The sequence below is a fragment of the Trachurus trachurus genome, assembly GCF_905171665.1.
Source record: "Trachurus trachurus genome assembly, chromosome: 2".
In the NCBI taxonomy this organism is placed as follows: Eukaryota; Metazoa; Chordata; class Actinopteri; order Carangiformes; family Carangidae; genus Trachurus; species Trachurus trachurus.
Genome location: NC_139914.1, coordinates 9,239,107 through 9,258,232, shown reverse-complemented (window position 1 = coordinate 9,258,232; position 19,126 = coordinate 9,239,107). Strand labels below are relative to the sequence as shown.

Here is a 19,126-nt window from a genome sequence, read left to right as displayed (position 1 = left end):
AAGCATTGAAACAATTTGCAATAAACCTCCTGGGAGGGGGGGCAGGTTTGGACCCAGCACACCGTGGCCTGAATCAAGACCAGTTTCTCTCACTAAGAACTTATTGTTTCTTAAAGGCCCCATGCTGTGCACTTTTCTCTGGGTTTATTTACCTGCTGATATCCCTAACAAAATGTATCATTGGTTTTGAGGACCTGTGATCTGCTTAATATCGTTTATATTGCCCCTTTCTGTTGCCTCTTTCTGGAGTTCTAACAGGCACAGGTCATTTGGCCAATCAGAAGAGAGAATGAGAACCTCTCCTCTGATTGGCTCACTGTTTTAGAGTGGCATGTGGTCGGGCCAATCACAGGCAAGTAACTGAAACCTAAGCTGCATTCATACAAATTGAAAAAAAACAACTGGTCACGGTGGGCGGAGTTACCTTGTGTGTGACATCACAGAAAGGAGGAAGTGCTATCTGCTCGTCTCAAATAGAATGTTCCTACAAATGGGCGGTGTGTGTTTCTCCGTTTATGACCAATTTGATGCATGGGGCAGTATATACGTGGCCCAGAGACCTCCCCAAGCACGAAAAAATAACCAAAATCACATTTTTCATGCCATGGGGCCTTTAAATCTGGTGCTTGTTGTTGGAAGCCCTGAGCTCAGTCTATTCATCAGCTTCCTGGTTGTTGATTAGATCAGAAGAGATGACGTCCTGACGTGTCCTGTGTAATTGAACCCTCACACCACCAGGTGGTGCTCATACTAACACCCCCCACATAGACCCTGGTGGCCTGATGACCTCTGCACTCAATCATACAAAAGAAAAACATTTATTTCCAGTTTGTTTCCTCACAGTTTTGCTCATATATTTTATGTTCCTTTCCAAATATCTGAATCTCAGCTCTACAGCGACTATCAGCTGTTTCTACTTTTAATTATTCCAGATTCGGCATGTACCTTAAAGACTGGAACAACCTCCTAATCAGGGATGTGATATAAATCATGAATACGGCAATTTTTGAGTGAAAGATCTGTCTGTTTGGTGAGTTACCATTACTCAAGTCACTAATTAATGACACTTTCTGATAATCCGTCAAGTCTGCAGCTCTAAATGTTATCCAGTCATTAATAATAAAGATCACAGCTGTCCAACACACTGTTTATTTTTATTTTTTTGCTGCTGAAATGCTGCTCAGTTGTGTTTAGGCACCGATGTGTCATCTGGGGACAATGGCTGCTGACACCACGGCTCCATGTTGGTGAATCCTCCTGAATCATCAACGGGCTTTTGCAGCCTTTTTTTGTTTTGTTTTGTTTTGTTTTGTTCTGAGCTTTAGCACCCACTGCTGGGTTGTTAAACCATCAGCACCCAACTCACAGCCAGTTGCATGCAAATGAAGCTCAGGTGCCTAATTTTCCAGGAAGTATTCATTCAAAATGCAATGTTCCCAGAGGATGAATCTCAGACGTTTACATCATCATTTATTTTTACATGTTAAATGAAATCACACCCGTTCTGCTGCAGTGCCTCTGCTTTTATTTGCAGGTTTGATGTGTGTCTAAAAGTCCACAACACGTCTGATGGAGCCTATAGAGGAGTGAAGGGCCCCCCACTCCGAGTGTCGCCTGTATTCTCCCTTCTCCAGCAGGTACTGCCGCCCCCGGTAGTTCGGGTGCTCGTGAAAGACCCAGGTGCCGTCCTGGACGTGGGCCGAGTGGACGTCACGGGAGCGCCAGCGGTCCTGCAGGTTGGGCAGGTCCTCGCTGAACTCCATCATCTGGCCGCTGAAATCTGGACGTTCATAGATGCGGATCCTGTGCCTGCTGGAGGGCTTTAAACACACACACACACAGGACACACAGGTGAGTTAAAGCTGCTGCACTGAAATGTTTTTTTTGGATGAAGGTGATTTTCCAGGACTTACATATCTGATGAGGCGACAGGAGCGGATGGTGTCGTTGAAGCCGTTCCAGCTCTGGTAGTTGGGGTACTCTCCTTTCATGAGGACATACTGGTAGCCCGTGTACTGAGGCCTCTCATAGATGACCCAGGCCCCGGCCTCCACCCGGATGGAGCTGCAACGGGTGAAGTGGGCGCTGAGCTCAGGACAGTCGCTGCTGCATTCGTAGTAACGACCCTGGAAGTTCTTGTCCTCATAAAAGAAGATCTGCAAGAAGGAGTTACAAACTATACTACAAACACTGCCACTGCTCTTAGTAGCTCATCTGCATTTGGAATAATGATTTTCTTGTTAATGTTGCACTGAGACATCATTTTGAAAGGGTTTTACATCTAATTCTCCAAGTTCTGCAGCTGGGACCAAGGTCTACAGTAGGCGGTGACTAAAGCACATGCTCTGACATTCAAAAAGAAACCAACAAAAAACAATCACTGCAGCTTTAAAGTTTTGTCTAAATCAAGGTAACACATAATTTGACTAGTAAAGTTCACAATTCTCATAGGATCATTAACAAACAAACATGTAATAAACCATCAAGCAGCTCTTTGAATCTTAATGAGCATTTACCAAACAGTCAGAGCAGTTAGTATGAATTAGTTCTAGTTATTATATTGAACAGAAAGGCAGTACTCACTTTCCCCGCTCGCTCCATAATCACCTTATGTTTCTCTTCACCCAATCAAATTCAAACCACTCATTCACACTGTAGCTATCGCGGATGGGCCGCTTTTATACGAGGCCTGATGAAATGCATCGCCAGTGGAACGATTGTCATTCAAATGGGCTCTCCATTAACTTTGGCACATTAGCTGATGCTGCAATTGTTTCAGTGTTTCAAAAAAAAAATTGTGAATGACATTTAACTCTAGAAAAATATTCGCTCAAGATCTCTGCATTGAACAAGAGTTGTCAGTGGTGATGTTGCTGCAAATTCACTTTAATGACCTCCAATGGGTTACCCAGAATCCTTCAGTGCCTGAGCTGCATCATGGAGGTGATGCTGGAAGCTTCTGTCTCAGACATAAAAATGAACTGAATAAAAATGTGCATAAAAGATGTGAAGTACATTTATTGTAACATACACATAGTTTGCACATACTACATTAAAAACATAGTTAATATCAATACATTTTGTATTTTATATAAAAGGATTAAAGCAGCTACATCCAATATTCTCTTTATAGGACAAGAACAATATAACTGAGCACATGGCTCGCATTGTGTGACCTGGATTATTCAATCAGCGATTCAAATATTTATCCAGGCTTATCACATTGTTCTGATGCAGTCAATCCTGTTTCCCTAAACAATGCAAATGCAAAGTGCAAAGCGTCCCAAAGCCACTGGATGCAGCAGAGCGTGCTGACAAAAACAAGGGCACAGTAGGACATTTGGTTTGATATGAAACGCTTTGAGCTGAGTCAGTGAGCCTGCTGCAGGAAGCCACCAGAGACTTCACAGGTGACACCGGATCCTGATTTTTATTCACCGCACACTGAACTGGGTGCTGTCTAATCTTTGGAGGCTGTGGTTTGACACCTACCACCATCATGGAGATGATGTTATTCTCCTGCGCTAACTCCATCTGCTGATGAAGACTGTGCAATGCAGCTGAACGCTCTGGAAAAAGCAGCAAGTCCTATTATTATCCAATGCTTTACACATCACTGCTGCAAAAATAAAACTCTGCTGCACCTTTAGCACTATACGGCTATGGGTTTGCCTCGAGTCATTCTTCCTATTCTTTACATGAATAACATCGTGCATGTTCTATATTGATGGAAATAATATGTAATATCAAAAATGAACACCCAGATGGAGGAATTGCTGGAGAATTGTGCAGCTTTATGTGTTTTGAGAAGCCACAGTTCACATTTTAATTCCTGTTTTAAACTGTATAAACTGAAAACAGGTGCAATAGTTTGTGTTTGGAATAAAAATCTCACTCCACTTATTTTGAAAGGCAGAAAATTTAATGAGTTATCTCAAGTTATGGTGGCACACCTTCAGGTCTTTTAATTTACTTCACTTTACTATTTTATAATATGACATAATTACATCGTGATCACATATGCTTTGGTCTTGGACAAGAGTTGTTTACAAAAAAAACATAAGAACACAGTCAGAGTTTGCTTCTTATTTATTGATTGCGTGTCAGTGAATGCATCTGAAAAGGTCTCCAATCACTTCCTGGTTCAGGCTCGTTCCGAGGTTCGGGTTAAAACTCTGTGATCCTGCGGAAGGAGCCGACCCCGGGCGAGGACGCCCCCCAGTCGCCGTGCTGCGGGTACTCGCCCCGCTCCAGGAGGTACTGGTGCCCCCTGTAGTTGGGGAGGTCGTAAAACACCCAGGCGCCATCGGTCACCACGCAGGAGTAGGCCTCTCGCAGCTTGTAGGTGTCGTACACCGAGGGGCAGTCGTCGGAGCACTCCACCATCTGCCCCGCGAATTCTGGACGCTCGTACAATCTCAACTTCCAAATGCTGCCATAGATCTGAAAGAGAGGATTGAGGAATAAAATCTCAGTACCCAAAAAGTGCACATTTTAGCTCTGCTTTGGTCTCCACCTTCACTTGCACATATAGACATAAAAAACCCATGTGACTCTTACGTTCTTTATGGCGCGGCAGGACTTGACGCTGTCGCTGAAGGCCATCCACTGCTGGTTGTCGGCGTACTCCCCAGGGCTGAGGATGTACTGGAAGCCCTTGTAGTTGGGCCTCTCATAGATCACCCACACACCGCTCTCCACCCGGATGGAGTTGCAGCGGCTGAAGTATGTGTGCAGGTCGGCACAGTCGCTGCTGCAGTTGTAGCAGCGACCCTGGAATTTCGCCTCCTCAAAGAATGTGATCTGTAAAAAAAAAAAAAAAAAAAAATGCAATATGTGAACAGCACTGGTCTTAAACTAAACACATCGTTACTAAATGAAAAAAATACACCGGTTGTAATAGCTTTTATCTTACCTTCCCCATTTGGATGCACTGTAATCCTCATTCTTTGCTGCAGCCCCATCAAAGTATTTATCGATAAACAAAATGTGCAGAGTGTGGCAAGTCTTTGATACCCAAATGAGGTAGATTTACATATCAGCAAAATGGCTTGGTGCACTTTGATTTGCCTTTGTTCCAGTCTGATGATGACTCTGTATCAAACACATGCTGGAACGGTGAAGGCAGACGGTCGGTGGCAGATAGGGAGTGGAAATAACTCGAGTTGACAAAAAATACACATCTTATGTTTTCAGCTATAGGCAGCTTTAAAATGTTAATGCATCATGGAAGTCTGGCATAAACCCTGCTGAATTGAATTGACATTTTTTTCTTTCTGAATCTAGCGACATCCACTGCAGAGTGCCAAGCAGGAAGAAGAGTTGAGAAATAAGAAATAATAAGATTAGAGAAAGTTTAGTTTATTTAAGTTGAATAATGCAGATGACTCCCACAAAACTGGATGACTCACGCACGCACGCACGCACGCACTGTGCTCATTCTTACTTTCATTTTTGTTTTGTTGCTGCAGAGCATTGGTATTTTTGCTGAACAGTGATCCTGGTGCGTTGCAGAGAATAGATTTTTTACTTGATTCTTCATAACTGAAGCATCTTTACACGCCTGTTATGGCTAATTAGCAAATTTTACCTTTGAAATCTTGTAGCTTTAGCATTCTATTCGGTGTGGAAGCAGAGCTTGAATACAATGCAATGTATTATGATGTTATTAACGTAGAGATCAAAGGTTTTTGAGATATACACATCATTCTGAGACTGGATTCGTGTTTTTAATTAAGATTTGACACAGATGTCACATCTTTAAAGGTTAATTCTCTGAAACCCTTAAAAAACACATTGTTTCATATTTGATTTTTAACGTTTGGTCACATTTTTCCCCATCCCTTGCCATGAATGCACAGTTCTGCCTGGTGCTTTAGGTCTTTACAGATCCTGTGCACATCATTTTTGCGCATTTGGTTATTTTAGTTTAGTTCAGTGTGGTATAAAAAAATCAGTCTGCACAGATTTGCAGGTTTGAGGTCACTGTTGCAATCAGTGACAGTTTTGAAAACTTGCTTGAGTGCTTGCAGGAAACTAATTGGACTTTTTACCAGCTTCCTGTTTATTTATTGTCTTTCTGTGGGTTTGATTTTTCTGGAAAAGCTTATCATACCTCACTCACTCAAACACTGAATGTTGGAACGCATTGCCAAATAAACATTTACAAATCAGTAAATGTTCACTTATGGAAGTTGTGATTATTATTTATCATTACAATGACATACAGACATTAGAAACTGTGGATTTCAGCTTTGTTTTATTTTGTAAGCAGGTACATTTCGGGGGTTTTGATTTAACAGGAATCCATGATGCGTCTGATGGAGCTGAACCTCGTCATGTTGTTCATCCCCATCTCTCTGAGGTTCCTGTACTCCCCGGGCCTCAGGTACAGCATCCTGCCCCGGTAGTTGGGCTGCTCGAACATCAGCCAGTGGCCGTCCATCACGTTGCAGGACTGGCAGTCGGACATGTGGTAGCGGTCCATCATGTTGTCACAGTCGTTGTCCATCAGCTCGTGCATCTGGCCTCCGAAGTTCTCCCTCTCGTAGATCCTCATCCTGAAGGGTCCGCGGTGCTGGAGGGGGAAACATCAGGCCAGTGACTCAACTATATGGAAGCTTTATCAAGAAAACTCACTGCTCTTGAGAAGGTTTTTCTAAAAATGTATGGCAATCGATTCCAATTGTTCATCTTTAAAATGTTGCAATATTAATTTCAGAGTTTCTTGTATTCTTACTGTATATTTTGAGATGCTGCAGCTTCACACAAACACTATTTATATCAGCCACATTAGCACCAGACTCTGAACTGAATTTTCTTCAGTGAAAGGGACCTGCCTGGATCGATCTTATTGCAGAATTGAAGCTTATTTGCTTTTTGCATTTGCTCGACTAACTAATTAGCACAGTTGTAGAACTGTGCTATCTAGTTCCTTCCAGTTCTATCTACTATTGCAACTCCTCTCGTGTAAAACTCGTCCACCTACCATGGGAATCATACGACAGGATCTGATGCAGTCGCTCATGCTGGTTCCCATCAGGCGCTGGTTGTCGGGGTACTCGCCCCTCCTGGCCAGCATCTGGTGGCCCATGAAGTTGGGCTTCTCGTAGACCATGAAGAGGCCGCTCTCCACCCGGCAGGAGTTGCACCTGCTCAGGTAGGAGGTGAGCTCGGGGCAGTCGCTGCTGGTCTCATAGGAGCGACCCTGGAAGTTCCTGTCCTCGTAGAATATAATCTGCAGGAAACAATGTGAAGTGCACCTCAGAGAAAGATCTCCATGTCTTGTATCACTTGATTTCCAAGTCCAATACATGAAGTGATGGATGTTTTACTAATAAATATTTTGTAAGCTTCACTTACCCTCCCCATGGTCATGATATTTGTGAGCTAATCTCAGATGTACACCATCAACATCGACCCTTTTCCCTTTTTATACATTGCACTGCCCCAGTATTTCCACATGGCTTGTGCTGAAACCTTTGAGTCATCACTCTATATTGTGATACAGCGCAGCAGTATAGGGTGGCAGACTGTACTGGGCCAGAACCTCCAGTGGTTATTGAGCTGAATATTGGATTTGGGCTCATTTCTAGCAACTTCAACCATTTAATTCATATCTGTTCTGTAAAAAACGAAACGGTGCGACGATCAAATCTAAAGATGGAAGACTGAACTTTGTGGCTGTGGGTTCCACACAGACATTTTATCCTGTTATCGTTACTAAAACTGCGATTAGTAAGTCATTTGAAGAACATTTAGCATTTTCCATGACCTGACATGACCTCCCTAAACTACATTCAACATACAATATAACAAGTGAGGTGTGCTTTGGAAAAAAAAAGAAAAAAAAGCACACCCACGTGAACTTCATGATGAGTCATGATGTTTGGCACAAAGGTGAACAAGGTGGACTATTGGTGATAGTCTATATAAAAGTGACCTGGTTTGGCATCATTTAGAAAACCTAAAACCGTCAACATGGGGAGGGTAACACATCGTATATTTGTATAACGTTGAAGAAATACAGGAACATCCAAGTAATAAACATTGATGTCTAACAACTCTACGTTTCCTGTATGTTTTTTTTTCCACTGCAGATTATTTTCTACGAGGAGAGGAACTTCCAGGGTCGCTCCTATGATTGCAGCAGCGACTGCGCCGACATCCACATGCACCTGAGCCGCTGCAACTCTTGCAGGGTGGACAATGGGTGCTTCGTTTTGTACGACCGACCCAACTTCATGGGCAACCAGGTGTTCCTGAGGAGGGGGGAGTACCCGGACTTTCAGCGCATGGGAGGCATGATGGGCAGCATGGGCATGGCTATGATGGACAGCGTTCGCTCCTGTCGCATGGTCCCAATGGTAAGGCCTTAAGGTTTGACTGGTGGTTGTTGTTGTTGCTAGGTGGTGTAGAAGCTCATGATGGTCTGTTTTTTTCCCCTCCAACAGCACAGGGGACAGTTCAGGATGAGGATCTACGAGAGGGAGAACTTCGGAGGCCAGATGCACGAGCTGATGGACGACTGCGAGTCCCTCCAGGATCGCTTCTACATGTCCGACTGCCAGTCCTGCAACGTGATGGACGGCCACTGGCTGATGTTTGAGCAGCCCAGCTACAGAGGACGCATGGCGTACGTGAGGCCCGGAGAGTACAGGAACCTCCGAGAGATGGGGATGAGCAACATGACGAGGATCACCTCCATCAGACGCATCATGGACGTCTGCTGATTGTAATTCATTAGGAGAAACTGCGGGTCATAAATAAACCATATTTTGAAGTATTTCTCTTGCTTTTTTTGTGTGGATCAAAAGCAAAATGCTTTATGAAAAATACAGTTATAAATCCTAAATAAAATCACTGACTTCCTCCCACACACACACCCACAGAGCTTTAGCTGCAGATTCTGAATAAACCACTCTTCATTCAATAGTATTAGTATTAGCATATTAGTATTGATGCTCCATGAGTTATCAATGTACAGTGTTGCAGTAAAAACCATGCAGTTAAATAATGCCACATGACTGGAAGCATTTTACATTTGTCCAAATTGAAAAGACAAGAACAACAAACCTTTACACCTGACATCAACATGAGTTTTCAGTGATCAGATTGCAATCAGATAGACCTCGACAACATGAAAGTACAGGTGTCAACGCACCCAAGACACATTGAGTAATAGATTGTGATCCAATCGGCCAAACCACCTCAGAAGGTGGTCAGGGACAGATTGTGACCACATTAAACACAAGTGTAAACGGTAATCTGCATAATCTCCATACCGTACAACTACATGGGCAGAAATACTTCTACTATTTATTTTCTTTTTCCTATTTTAATTTACCCACGCAAATACAGTATATGATCGGATCCCAATCGGATCTCAATGTGGACACTGGAGACGCATATTAATGAGGGTGTAAATGCTATCCAGTCAAATTCTGGATACGAGACCCATGTTAATGTCAGGTGTAAATGGGGTGAAGATGTTGTTTGTCTTTTAAAGGTGTACAGAAATGGCCGTTTGTCCTGTTTGTCGCGCCGAGTTGTCACGAGCTGCAACACGAGTTTACCCGAGTAAGGAAAACGAATTTGATTGGTCGTTATCGATTGGTCGATATTCAAATCTTGGGGCGAAACCGAGCTCCGTGTGTGTGTGTGTGTGTCTCAGACGTTTGAATGACGGATGACGGATCCAATATCAGTGGCTGATGAATCGTGTACAGGCTGACGTATAATCCGTGCGCCTGCATTATCCAATGCGAGAAAAAAAAATACACACTTTCATCCCGGATTTACTCAAAAATAGAATTTTGCACAAAGTTTGGCCTACAACGTCTGAAAGATGAGTTATCACATTCATTTTATGATCCAGAGTGGGCTCAAATTCAGTTTTCTTTTCTGTACACCTTTAAGATTCATTGTTGAATCAATTATTAGATTTGTACATATCATCACTCTGGTGTATTCCTATGCCACTGCAGATAAACAGCACTTTTAAACAACACAGTAAAGAAATCCCAAGTTTTACCAGTGGTGGAGCTAAAAAAAAGTTTGTCCTGGGGTCAGTGCAAAAAGAAAGATGATGCCATATGTTTGTTTTTTTAAGTTAACAGCTCAGAGCATGAACACACTCTTCATGTCAGGCTGCGTGTTTGATTACGAGATGAGCACAAGATAATATCATGCACAACAGAGAGGGTTCATCCACAGTGACCTGCATATTAAAATATTGAATATATATTATCAGATATGGGTCAAATTCTGGCAGGAGAAGAGAACAGCATCAGTAGCAGACACACTTAGAATAAGGCGATGTTCATTTTGCAGATCATCTAAGAAAGAGTAAGTGTTTGCAAACATTAGCCACCGCGAGCTGCAGGTCAGAGCAGAGGGAGTGAGGCTGCAGCAGCAGAGACACTGAGGAAGTGTGTGTTCGCTGCGTCACTTACAACAGGATTGTAATTAATCTACTTCATCTGTCAAAATGCACGTTTCATCTATTAATCACGGGCTTTAATCCAATCTGTCGACATGCCGATCTGTTACATACTGCTCTATAAACAAATGTGTCCTATAATGAAAATGATGGTGCAAAACAACAAAAGTGATGCACGAACTAGAATTTGCTTTGTTATTGTCAAATCCACACAACTACTGTTTAATCACGACCGAGTGCAGTGTGCACAGCTTTGATGTATAATGCAGCAGAGACTTCCACGCTGATAAGCTGACTCGGTCCTTTCATACAATTGAGGGCCGGATTCTTTTCATGTCACATGATGCATAAAAGGCAGAGCAGCAGGGAGATGAGCGACAGAAATCAAATAGCTTGACCATGAGTGGGAAGGTAACAAAAACTAACCGACACATACACACAGCCTCGAATTACTAAAAAACTAAAAAAGTGTTTTCTACCAAACACAATCTGTGTCTCTCTCTCTCCAGATCATCTTCTTCGAGGAGAGAAACTTCCAGGGCCGCTCGTATGAGTGCCTCAGCGACTGCTCTGAGATCGCCTCTCACCTGAGCCGCTGCAGCTCCTGCAGGGTGGAGAGCGGGACCTTCATGGTCTATGATCAGCCCAACTACACGGGGCAGCAGTACCTCCTGACCCGGGGAGAGTATCCTGAGTATCAGAACACCATCGGCTTCGATGACTGCATTCAGTCCTGCCGCTTTATCCCTATGGTAAATATAAAGAGGATATGAGTATGGCATCAACTAAATGCACTGAGCATATGTATATTGTGTGGTTTAACTTACCAGAATGAGATGAGGTGAGAGAGTCCAGGTTTGTTCTTTGTTGGCACATATCAACAGCAAAAGAAATGCAACAAAACCTGAAGGAAGTGAAACTAGATTGAGCTCAACTTGTGTTTGCTGCTTGTACTCTCACAGCACAAGGGGCCCTTCAAGATGAGGATCTACGAGAGACCAAACTTCGAGGGCCAGATGCACGAACTGACCAATGACTGTGAGTCCATCCAGGACCGTTACCACATGTCCGACATGCAGTCCTGCAACGTGATGGACGGCTACTGGCTGGCGTTCGAGCAGCCCAACTACGAGGGCCGGATGTTTTACCTGAGGCCCGGGGAGTACAGGAACCTCCGGGAGATGAGCTCCGACGACGCCAAGTTCAACTCCTTCAAACGCATCACCGAGTCTTAACTCGTCTCGTGACTTCTACTCCGACGGAGAGGCTCTGCAGACGCTTTGTTTTATGAATATAAGCGAGTTGTCAAAGTGGGAGGCAGAAAGAAAAAGCCTTGTTTTTATCCTGACACTGTGATTTGTGCATTGTTTGCATGTAGTTCCAGTTGTACTGTGCAATCCAGCCACCATGAATTTACCTCTATTACTTTGTGACGCACACAATAAAATGATTTGAAGCAGTGATTCTTTTCTATTGTATGTATTCAGTTTTATGAAGAAATAAACATATAGTTATTTTCCCAAATCTTAAATGTGCATACAAACTTCTCCTTATAGACACCCACATCTGAATATACACCATCACTAAACACCACCCATGAGAATATTCTACATTTCAGATAACACTAAAACTCCAGCTCACTACATTTGTCAGTCTTGCGAAATAAGAATAATGCAAAATATGCACGATTTATTGTATTGTAAGCAAAATAAAGTAAATAAATGCCAACATAGACCGATATTTCCACATAAATACAGAATAATCATAAAAAAATACTGTATCTATATTTGCAGATGCTTATATGCACTCCGCACAGTACAGTACAGTAAGAAAAGCAATGAAAACAGGGAGTATCTCACCTCCTCCATGTCCTTTACTGTTCCCACTGTACTGAATACCAGTGTTCACACTTTACTTTTGATTGAGATGAAACTTTATAGACAATACATGGAATATATCAACTTACTAAGACTCATTATACTGTATAAGAGTCTCATTTTAACATCTTTTTGCACTGTTCATCTGAAAGATTTTAGGTTTTTCTGCAATGTTATAGACAACTTGGAGAATTTTAAAGACATTTTAATCTGGTAGTTTTCTGTGCACACTGTGTGAAAGACATGACCAGGCCTGTGCTGTATGTGCTTGTCTCTACATTTGACAGTGTTGTTTTTAAGCACATGGTTTCCAGGTTTCCTGCAGAGCAGATAAAACACCAATCAGTTTCTGCAGATGTGTTTTTTTATCAAAGCAATCATTCCCACACTAACTAGCTTCTAACTGTTTACACTCGATGCTGCCGCTGCTCTCGGAGTAAAACATGTCACATGCCGACTGTACTGAAACAACATTCTGGAGCTCGGTCCATACACAACATCACAACATGGCCGACTGAAGCCGGACAAAAGCCGAAAGACCTCGAAGCCGCCTGAAACAACTTGTCACCGACATAGAGAAAACAATGGTGCAGGAGGTGGTAAATCTTATAAAAGGTGCTGCAGCGCGCAGAGGAGAGGCAGTGATGTGTTCAAAGTCAAAATGCAACCGTCTGTGTTGTGCAGTAGGAAAGGCGGACACAAACCAAAGGACAGCATCTCGGGTGTTTTTTGACTTTCTGCGACAGAATCATCACAGTCTTGGCTACACAACATGCACAGTAGCATAATCACCACATTGAATAGAATAATATATGTTCTGTTGTACTAAGATGTTTAAATATATGTTTATTAGATCAATAAAAAGCTTGTTTTAATTCACTGTCCAATGCCAACCCTAAAAAACTGTAATAAAGTACTATACAACTTCATTATGGTCCAAGTCTGTAGCTTTATTTCTGTTATTTTATATCATTTGGTTATTTGTAGATTGAGAGAGGGCTCTGTCCATCAGTAACCGGAGCAGGTTCAATGGGTAACACTCTGCTGAAAGGGGAAAAAAGCTGATTTGCTTTGTTGACCGCACAAAACAAAAAAAGTTGTTCTGCCAGAAAAAGCTGACGAGCCTGCTCATTGTTCGCCATCACAATGCCACAGGTCATCCGTGGGTTATAAAGGCAGCGTGGAGCCCACGGCTGCTGCTACAGTGTGACCAAGGTTAGCCGACACAATGGGCAAGGTAAGGCTGCTTGTTTTGCTCCCAAGCTACGTGGGTTATCCAGGGGGGAAAGCACGATTCCCTCAACGTGAGCCGACATTGATCTAAAATGTGTATTTGCAGATTATCTTCTACGAGGACAGGAACTTTCAGGGTCGCTCCTATGAGTGCAGCAGCGAGTGCTCTGACCTGCACTCCCACTTTAGCCGCTGCAACTCCATCAGGGTGGACAGCGGGGACTGGATGGTCTATGAGAGACCCAACTACAATGGCTACCAGTACTTCCTGAGGAAGGGCGACTACCCCGACTACCAGCGCTGGATGGGATTCAACGACTGCGTCAGATCCTGCCGTATGATCCCAATGGTAACCCCTTGGTTTTTGTGAATTTTAAGGTTTCTTCCGATGCATTTCTACTGCAGATGCACATAAACTTCTTCATCTTCATCTTCAGCACCAAGGTTCTCACAAGATGATGATCTACGAGCGCCCTGAGTTCGGAGGCCAGATGATGGAGCTGACCGACGACTGCCCCTCCCTGTTCGAGCGCTTCCACTTCAACGACATCTACTCCTGCAACGTGATGGACGGCTACTGGATCTTCTACGAGCACCCACACTACAGGGGACGCCAGTACCTGATGCGCCCCGGCGAGTACAGGAGGTTCAACGAGTGGGGAAGCATGAGCTCCAGGGTGGGATCCATCAGACGCATCACCATGTAAGAAAGCTGATGTCTGAACCCTGTTTATGTAAAGCACAGCCAATAAAGTACTGTTAATAAATCTATCTAACGGTTCTGCTGTGTCTGCTCCTGTTTTATTGAGCTGCAGTCAAAGTGGACGGTTTAGATTGATGCTGGAAACATGAGAGGCTCAAACACTAGGGGAGGGGGGTTGAGTTTGAGATAAAACACAAACACACACTGATGTCTTTTAGATAGAGAGACGCACACACACGGTTTAATCCCAGCATGTTTTTATTGAGAACAGAAAGAGGAAGACGAGTTCAACTTCTAGTTGAAGTCGGTGATTCGCCTGAGCGAGCCGATCCTTGGGCTGGCGCCGCCCCAGTCGCTGTACCTGCGGTATTCTCCGGGCCTCAGGTAGTAGGTCCTCCCCCTGTAGTTGGGCTGGTCGTACATCAGCCAGTGGCCGTCCACCACGTTGCACGAGTTAATGTCAGACATGCGCAGGCGGTCCTGGACGTTGGGGCAGTCGTCGCTCACCTCCTGCATTTGGCCACTCATGTCTGGACGCTCGTAAAGTCTAATTTTGTAGGAGCCACGATGCTGCACGAGGAACAAAGTGCACGAGTCAGACAGGTTTGGTTTTCAGCTTGTGATCGTTTGGTTTTGGTGGATTTCAATTCAATGTGTTAAGACTTTCACAATCTTTAAGAAAATGATTTAATAGATGCTTCTCAAGTTAATTTAAATAAATCTGTAAGAGACATGAGCTTTCTCTTTACGTTTAGTTTGAGACTATCAATATATCGTATCTGACACATCATGACCTTTTCCTTGATTGCGTTTTCCTGCCCACTCTCTTTGTTGCATGTGACCCACACCAGCTGAATGAGGCTTACCATGGGGATCATGCGGCAGGAGCGGATGCAGTCGTTGATGCCAATCATTCTCTGGTTGTCCGAGTACTCCCCCCTGCGGAGGAAGTACTGGTGGCCCAAGTAGTTGGGTCTCTCGTACACCATAAAACAGCCGCTCTCCACCCGGATGGAGTTGCAGCGGTTGAAGTAGGGGTGCAGGTCGGCACAGTCGCTCATGCACTCATGGTGCCGACCCTGGAAATTTCTGTCCTCGTAGAATATGATCTGCGAAAGCATTGATTAATTATTAACTATTATGATAAAAACATGTTTGTTTCCATTCTGTATTTTTTAGTAGCAACACATAATGAGCTTACCTTTCCCATTGTTATATTAGTGGGGGCCAGATGGACGCTCAATAGACGCTCTCCGTGCCGCAGTCCTTTTTATATAAAGTTGCTGTGTGATGGCACAGCATAAAGTATTGTCATCCAAATAGGTTTCATAACGCAAATCTGGTTACGTATAGCGATGCACCAAAGTGTGATGATGAGTTATTGTTGTCCACTTTTCGCCCATGTTCATCGCTATTCATCAAAAACACCACAGTGTGATAGTGACCCCGGGGTCACTGTTCACAGTATCAGCAAAACAACCAGCGTCATTTGTGTCCTTTTCATTCAAAAAGATTGCAAACACTATATGCCAGGGCCAGAACGTGCGTCCGCCCCAACACACTGTCACATACATACATAATGTATACACAATGACTACATTAGCTGTTACGTTTAACACATTTTAAGTGCACAAGAGGCTGCAAATTATGATAATATTGAATTGTTATCAGATATATTCCAGGATTATTGCAGATAAAGTCATATGTACCTCATGCTGGTTGTGTTTTGTGCACTTTAATGCATATTTACTACATTAAATGATAAAATAATGTGTCAATTTCTAGTTGTAAGACGTAAAAAGAGCATAAAAGACAGATGGAGTGTCCTTACAGCTACTGTGCAACAATATTTAGATAGATAGATATTAACGTTTACATTGAGATGAATCGTGGACCTGACAGTCCATTATTATGGAAATGTATCACTGTTGAACAAATACGGACATTTCCATTTGTTTCAATTAGGCTAGTGATAAATAGCAAATGTTATAACTTAGCAATTAAATGCTAAACTTAGATGGTGATACCTTCTTCTAACAGCAGAAACATTGCAAGTGGGGCTTTAGCATTTAGCTCAAGACATTAAAGAGCTTATCACACACACTCAGTAATATTTAAAATAAGAGCCGGAGCTACTGTCATTTAGCATCTTAATTCCTCCTGACTGAGTGGACCTGAGGTGATGATTATGTAAAATACAGAAGAGGGTAAATGCACTGCACTCTTCACTTATCGCAGGCTGCTTTTCCTTCATTACACCGGCTGTACTTGGGGTGGACAGGGGCCCTTGAATGTAACTTTATTTTCCTTTTTCAGGCTTCATGTGAGGTGTGTTCAGGGGCATGATATAGAGGAAAACTGATGGAGCGCACTGATAAAAAAAATTGTGTTTTGTGTGTTTCACATTTTGGATGTAGAAAATGTCTTTTGGAGTAATGCTATACATCACACACGTGACATTTTCTCACCACTACCTCCACTGCGTAACTCCATAAGATAAGAGAGGTCAATCTAAACAGTATCAGGCTCATCGTGCACAGACAGCTGACACAGAGGCTCACTGCTGTTTTATAAACCTCGATCAAAGGTCATGAGATTTGATCTTTTGTTATTCTAATGAACAGGCATTTAGTGCTTTTGCTTCCCTGCCAAGATGTTGATCCCATTCATACACATACAAAAACCCTGATTCATCAAAGCCCTGTCCAGTGCAACGCTGCCCCTCGCTCTTGTTACACCACTGGATGCCCTCAGAAAGAAAAATTAATGTAAAACCAGGCTTGATAGATTTCTGTTTATCAAGTTGCATTGTGGGAAATGTAGTACTATAATTCTTCCCTTCCTGCCGACCTTTGCTCTCTAATCATATGAATCAATCTCGTCTGATACAGAACTAACACAGCGAGTACACGGAGAGAAAACATTTATTTCCACTCAAAAGAACTGGAAACACACTGAACTAAAAAATATTGTTGATAATAAAAACAGTTTCACAGCAGGTTTGATAAACAGCCCATTTGAACTCCTGAGAATCCAGAACATGAGCACGATACGAACAGTTATAACACACAGATATTTCACTTGTTCCAACAAGCATGTCGTCTGTCGAATGCGACCGATAAAGTTTTGACTTAACCAAACGATTATTGATTATAATTGTGGCGATACAAAACTGCTAACATTCACCTAACAGCCAGCCTATTTTACAGAAAACACTAAATTGTCATGTTGCTGCCCTGCCAATACTTCCGGTTCTAAATTATAATTATAATTATCGAGCCAATTAGAGTTGGTTTTAAACAGATAGAGGCCACAGTCATGTAACAATACTGCATTTTAGAACTATTTTCAAGCACTGCTCTATCGTTAATTAGCTGAGGTCTGAACAGACAGTGGAGAAAGGTCAGAGACTCATCCAGAGCATCCTGATGCTGTTAGGACTGACTCAAAAGAGAGGATACATACAAAATACAGGAGGAATATGTTCAGATTTTAGTTTTACACAGTCAAATTAACTTTGTATTTTTGGGACAAGACTTCGTATTCAACCATGGGAAACAGAAACTGGTCTGAGTGAAGCCTGCGAGATATGACAACGGCTCAACAAGAAGGCCTGAAATCACATTTCACCAAACATACTGTGTTATAGTTGTGTAGCACAGGTTTAAGAGTTGACTGATCGTGTGTGTGACAACGCTGGCAGAGGATGAGCAGGTGACACTGAGCGGTTGTGTTGTTCTGTGTGCGAGTTTAGCCTACATGAGAGGTTCAGAGGTGTGAAACATGGAGACGTTTGGCGCCTCCGTTACTTCTGGCTGGTAGTAATAGTTCTTGTGGTGGATGTATCGGCGGTACCTTGGCTTCAGGTGGCCTCGCGGGCGGTGAAACATCAGATTCTGACGAGAAAAAAAGTTAATTAAGACTCAGAGAAGTCAAACTCCAGGGATATTAACTGTCAAAAAGCCCTTTACCTTTCTAGGATCATGTTGTGCATCACGGGGTGTCATTAGGTCTGTTCTCTGAGGGTACACTGGGTAAATCTGCTGCACTGAGGGCTCGACGAACTGTAAAAGTAAAAACCAGTTATGAAACACTCCTAAAACCAGTAGAATCACAATGAAGCTGATTCACAGACTCTTTTTGTGTTTTGTCTTCATGTACCTCTGGCGTGGCGTCCTCCATGACCGGCAGGGGATGCGGGACACAGCCTCCGTTATAGGGCTGGTACAGATGTTCCTGCTGTTGAGGGTACACACCTGGACTGGAGGGCATCAGCGACTGCATGACAAGACATTGACCACAGATAAACAACGGGCCGAAATCTCCAGAACTTAAAAAACAAAAGTGCGGCTTTATTTCGTCTACCTGGGCTGAAGTCCACTGGTACTGGTTTGGCACAAACTGGGGAGGTGGAAAATATAAAAAAGTAGACTGGTAAATAAAGTTCAAAGTGAGAAACCAGTGGATCTTTACTGGGCTGAGCTGACCTGGTTGTGGTGGTAGGCTGGCTGCTGGTAGGCAGCCTGAGACTGGGGGAGGGGCCCTGGAGGAGAGGGCTGCAAGGGAAGAGACACACTTACATCACATCATACGTTACCTATGTAGGATATTTTAGTTTATTCAATTGTGTGTTGCATTTAGCAACTGGACGCCTTTATGTTTTTTTATTTAATAAAAGAATTTGCAAATATAATCTTACCAGTGAACCAGTGATGCTCAATTTACCGAGTATTATGATATATTCTAATGGCATGTTTTAAGTAATTAGTCCTTTAATATTGCTATTAGAGGAACTATGCTACATTTTTATTTAAACCCGTCATCTCTTGTTTATGACAGATAAGACTACACATGTTGTAACATCGTATATGT

At 43.0% G+C, this 19,126-nt stretch overlaps 5 protein-coding genes across 5 annotated transcripts; 3 read left to right on the top strand and 2 right to left on the bottom strand.

Annotated features, from left to right (window-relative positions):
• Positions 1-1,547: 1,547 nt before the first annotated feature.
• LOC310998089 (uncharacterized protein) lies at positions 1,548-4,924 on the bottom strand (the record flags this gene model as incomplete). The annotated part of the gene is made up of 7 exons (XM_083987988.1): positions 1,548-1,820; positions 1,914-2,156; positions 2,584-2,616; positions 3,493-3,547; positions 4,175-4,443; positions 4,561-4,803; positions 4,916-4,924. The coding sequence occupies 7 exons, from the start codon at positions 4,922-4,924 to the stop codon at positions 1,548-1,550; spliced, it is 1,125 nt and encodes a 374-aa protein (XP_083844114.1).
• Positions 4,925-6,295: 1,371 nt separating this feature from the next.
• On the bottom strand, positions 6,296-15,375 carry LOC310999565 (gamma-crystallin M3-like; the record flags this gene model as incomplete). Its single annotated transcript, XM_083990039.1, has 3 exons — positions 6,296-6,577; positions 6,989-7,237; positions 15,121-15,375. 3 exons carry the CDS (start codon positions 15,373-15,375, stop codon positions 6,296-6,298), a joined length of 786 nt encoding a protein of 261 aa, XP_083846165.1.
• LOC310999575 (gamma-crystallin M3-like) lies at positions 8,079-8,732 on the top strand (the record flags this gene model as incomplete). Its single annotated transcript, XM_083990050.1, has 2 exons — positions 8,079-8,366; positions 8,454-8,732. The coding sequence occupies 2 exons, from the start codon at positions 8,079-8,081 to the stop codon at positions 8,730-8,732; spliced, it is 567 nt and encodes a 188-aa protein (XP_083846176.1).
• LOC310997565 (gamma-crystallin M3-like) lies at positions 10,841-11,676 on the top strand (the record flags this gene model as incomplete). Its single annotated transcript, XM_083987305.1, has 3 exons — positions 10,841-10,852; positions 10,951-11,193; positions 11,404-11,676. The coding sequence occupies 3 exons, from the start codon at positions 10,841-10,843 to the stop codon at positions 11,674-11,676; spliced, it is 528 nt and encodes a 175-aa protein (XP_083843431.1).
• On the top strand, positions 13,348-14,258 carry LOC310997552 (gamma-crystallin S-1-like; the record flags this gene model as incomplete). The annotated part of the gene is given in 5 exon segments (XM_083987295.1): positions 13,348-13,351; positions 13,474-13,530; positions 13,533-13,555; positions 13,658-13,900; positions 13,989-14,258. Coding segments are annotated over 5 exon segments (597 nt in total).
• Positions 15,376-19,126: the final 3,751 nt, after the last annotated feature.